The 4,200-nt window shown below is 43.7% G+C and overlaps 1 protein-coding gene across 1 annotated transcript in view; it reads right to left on the minus strand.

The window, feature by feature from the left end:
- Positions 1-2,586: 2,586 nt before the first annotated feature.
- Positions 2,587-4,200, minus strand: part of LOC116221397 (matrin-3-like) — a 26,788-nt gene continuing 25,174 nt past the window's right edge. Inside the window, exons 7-10 of the mRNA XM_042708384.1 lie at positions 3,774-3,909; positions 3,361-3,408; positions 2,690-2,720; positions 2,587-2,596 (exon numbers count right to left, since the gene is read on the minus strand). Coding sequence (XP_042564318.1) covers positions 2,587-2,596; positions 2,690-2,720; positions 3,361-3,408; positions 3,774-3,909 — 225 coding nt within the window. The remainder of the gene's footprint in view (positions 2,597-2,689; positions 2,721-3,360; positions 3,409-3,773; positions 3,910-4,200) is intronic.

Below are 4,200 nucleotides of genomic sequence, written 5' to 3' on the forward strand. Positions count from 1 at the left end.
TTCTTATGTGTTCAGTTATGTCTAGTTATGCTTGCTGACTGGCTGGCCCAGCAGGTGATGGGTTTGTTGACGCAATTACTTGTGGCTATAGGATGCACTAAAGAGGAATGTCTTTAGTCTTGATTTGAATATAGGTAGGGTGTCTGCATCTCGGAGGAGGCAGGGAGATTGTTCCAGAGGAGGGGGGCTCGGTAGCTAAAGGCTCTGCCTCCTACTGTGGTTTTTGATATTCTTGGAATTACAAGGAGGCCTGCACTCTGGGAACGGAGCGGTCTTAGATGGCAGTAGGGGACAACTAATTCCTTAAGGTAGTTTGGAGCCAGGTCATTTAGGGCTTTGTATGTTAGCAGGAGTACTTTGAAATCAATTCTACTTTTGACAGGGAGCCAATGCAGAGAGGCAAGTACAGGTGAGATTAGCATACTAAGCGGAGATTTAGTTCTGTTCTGTTCTTATGTTGAGTCGATGTAATAAGGATGGGTTCTTCCTGTTAAGATTTCGACTGGATGAGATATGAATGAGATCCATGTTGCCTAGTGTAATGTGTCCACTATTATATGCATTTAGTAATATTAGTTGTGTAATTGTTATCGTGTAGCAATAACTCCTGTTATTGTAATTCAGTGCAGTGCTGATTAGTCCCTATTCTCATTGCAGACCACACACATATGTACGATCACACGCATCGTCATGTAATGGAAATTGATGAATGCACATTAAAGGGAGATAAAGAAGACTGCTTTGGTAATCGTGGGTGTTTTAACTGACTAGAACCAACAAATACATTAACAGGTCACCATGCTGAGCCTCTACAATGTAACGTAAAAGTTGACGCTAGCGGATATATGATTGCTAACTAATATGAACACTAGCGCTAGTTAGAACGTACATTATTTGTGATAAATTTTAGCCTATGTTATGAGTTGATAGTGATGACTAGGCATGATGTTAAGTAGCAAGTGAGCAAAAAAATGCACAAAGATCTCATGTCATGCACTCCTCATTTCTTCCTCTCGCATGTGTGGTCTCACACACATACACACAGCTGTTGAGCTTTGGACCTGGTTGCGGGACGCACTTTTGATATTGTTCATCAATAAATAATTCAATGAATTTAATTCATATCATGCTCCGGTATCATTGTTTCATACGGACTGTTATTATTCACACACGTGCATTTAAAGATTAAAGGTGGCGCAATTGCGGAGAATCAAGAGACAACTACTCGGTCAGAAACGTTAGCATGGCTTAGTATAGCATGCTAAAACATTTTTTTTTTTTAATAACGAGTCACTATTGATATTGTTGTTTAAAAACGCCAAAGTACTTTTTATCCGATTACTCGAATAATCGATGGAATACTCGATTTCAAAAAGATTCGATAGTTGCAGCCCTAAACACAACGCAACATGACATCACACAAATGAGCACAACATGACATCACGCAACACAACCCAACATGACATCACGCAAATGAGCACAACATTACACAGAGCCCAACATGACATCACACAAATGAGCAACAGAATCACAGAATTACACAGCATAATAAATCATAATAATTTATACATGACAATATGACATCAAAATGCATCACAGACAACAATTTCACAAGACACATATGGCAACTAGAGGTGAGTGTGTTTTACTGGTTGGGATCGTCTGGGAGGTGTTATATGAGGGGTGTGGCTTAGACTGTGTGGGTGTGTCTTACTGGTTGGGATCGGTCTGGGAGGTGTTATATGAGGGGTGTGGCTTAGACTGTGTGAGTGTGTCTTCCTGGTTGGGATCGGTCTGGGAAGTGTTATATGAGGGGTGTGGCTTAGACTGTGTGGGTGTGTCTTACCGGTTGGATCGGCCTGGGAGGTGTTAAATGAGGGGTGTGGCTTAGACGGTGTGGGTGTGTCTTACTGGTTGGGATCGTCTGGGAGGTGTTATGTGAGGGGGTGTGGCTTAGACTGTATGGGTGTGTCTTACTGGTTGGGATCGGCTCCATGCTGCAGCAGGAGTTCGGCAGCACTGGTCAGACCCACCAGACAAGCGCAGAACAGGGCGGTCTGACCCACGTCATTCACACAGTCCACATCTACACCTGCACAACACATGGTGAAGGTCATTCACACCTGCACACCACATGGTGAAGGTCATTCACACCTGCACACCACATGGTAAAGGTCATTCACACCTGCACACCACATGGTAAAGGTCATTCACATAGTCCACATCTACACCTGCACAACACATGGTAAAAGTCATTCACACCTGCACAACACATGGTGAAGGTCATTCACACCACATGGTAAAGGTCATTCACATCTGCACACCACATGGTGAAGGTCATTCATTTACATTTACATTTAGTCATTTAGCAGACGCTTTTATCCAAAGCGACTTACAATGTATACACATTTTACATTTACACTGATGGCACACTGCACATCAGGAGCAATTAGGGGTTCAGTGTATTGCTCAAGGACGCTTCGACAGGGAATCGAACTAGCAACCTTTTGATTACTAAACGACTTATCTACCTCCTGTACCACTGTCGCCCTGCGCCATTCACACCTGCACACCACATGGTGAAGGTCATTCACACCTGCACAACACATGGTGAAGGTCATTCACACCTGCACCACACATGGTGAAGGTCATTCACACCTGCACCACACATGGTGAAGGTCATTCACACCTGCACACCACATGGTAAAGGTCATTCACACCTGCACAACACATAGTAAAGGTCATTCACACCTGCACACCACATGGTGAAGGTCATTCACACCTGCATTCACACCTGCACAACACATGGTAAAGTAGGGCCAATGATTTTCCGCGATAACGGAAAACGGACGGAATTCGCGGAATGAACCCTTTGAAACGGAATTGCAACTTTCAGACGGAAACCTCATTTTGTGCATACAATCGCCCAAATTCCCCTGTATTTTGGGCTGCAAGGCTATATTTCTTTCAAATAAACACAACGATTGCAACGATGAACAAACATTAATTAAAGAACAAAACCACTGAGAAAATGTCACGTCTGCGCTGAACTCTGCTCCGGCCACGCCCCCCTTTTCAACGGTTGACCCACAGATCTCCGCTAAAGCCACATTCAGTCACATTCACGCGCTCGTCTTCCCAATCTCATTTAAAACTAAAAATGTTAAGTCTTCTGTTCTGTTGATGGCTGGCAAACAACAATCTAAGAAGGGCATATTATTCACTCATTTTAAGCCATCAATCTACCTCAGGGTGAACAAAATGAGCTGAAACGGAAAAAAAACGGAATTCACCAAATGTGAAACGGAAAGTGCATTTTTTTTAAACGGAAAATCATTGGCCCTAGTAAAGGTCATTCACACCTGCACACCACATGGTAAAGGTCATTCACACAGTCCACATCTACACCTGCACACCACATGGTAAAGGTCATTCACACCTGCACACCACATGGTGAAGGTCATTCACACCTGCACACCACATGGTAAAGGTCATTCACACCTGCACACCACATGGTGAAGGTCATTCACATCTGCATTCAGACCTTCAGCATACAATATATAACACAGGTCATTCACAGTCTGTAGTTACACCTATAATATACGATGCACAACAAAGATCATTCACACAGTCTACATTCACACCTGATTGAATTGTATTTTTCTAAGTTCTTGTACCTTATTAGAGGGCTATCACATGCACATTCACATAACACAGATCCCTACTGACTATTTTTTTTCCAGACATGCCCTCGACCAGGTAGCCCAGCGCACCTTTCTTGAGAAGTTTCTCCATCTTGTTGACGTTCCTCTCCAGTGTGCAGCGGTGGAGCTCAGCCTGGGGTCCCCCCTGCCTCATCACGCCCAGCCGCACCGGGCACGGCAAGGAGAGCAAAGCCGCCATGCCACACTGGTCACACACTCACACCAGTCACGCTCACACACCCACAACAATCACAGTGCCATTCGACTCAAGCACTCCCAGATAACTCTGAGAATTAAAAAAAAATGTAAAATATGATATATCTTACATGGGAATAATATCTGGAGACAAGCAGGTGCAGTCCTCCAGTAAGATACCTACCAACTGACATAGTACACAGCAATAGCAGTGTAAACACCTTTTTCAACTCCAATACTGACCATTAGCTATCTAGCTAGCTTACTAACGGATTGCTAGTTAACTTGCTAAATAGCTAGC

This window comes from Clupea harengus, chromosome 8, assembly GCF_900700415.2.
Source record: "Clupea harengus chromosome 8, Ch_v2.0.2, whole genome shotgun sequence".
Taxonomy (NCBI): domain Eukaryota; kingdom Metazoa; phylum Chordata; class Actinopteri; order Clupeiformes; family Clupeidae; genus Clupea; species Clupea harengus.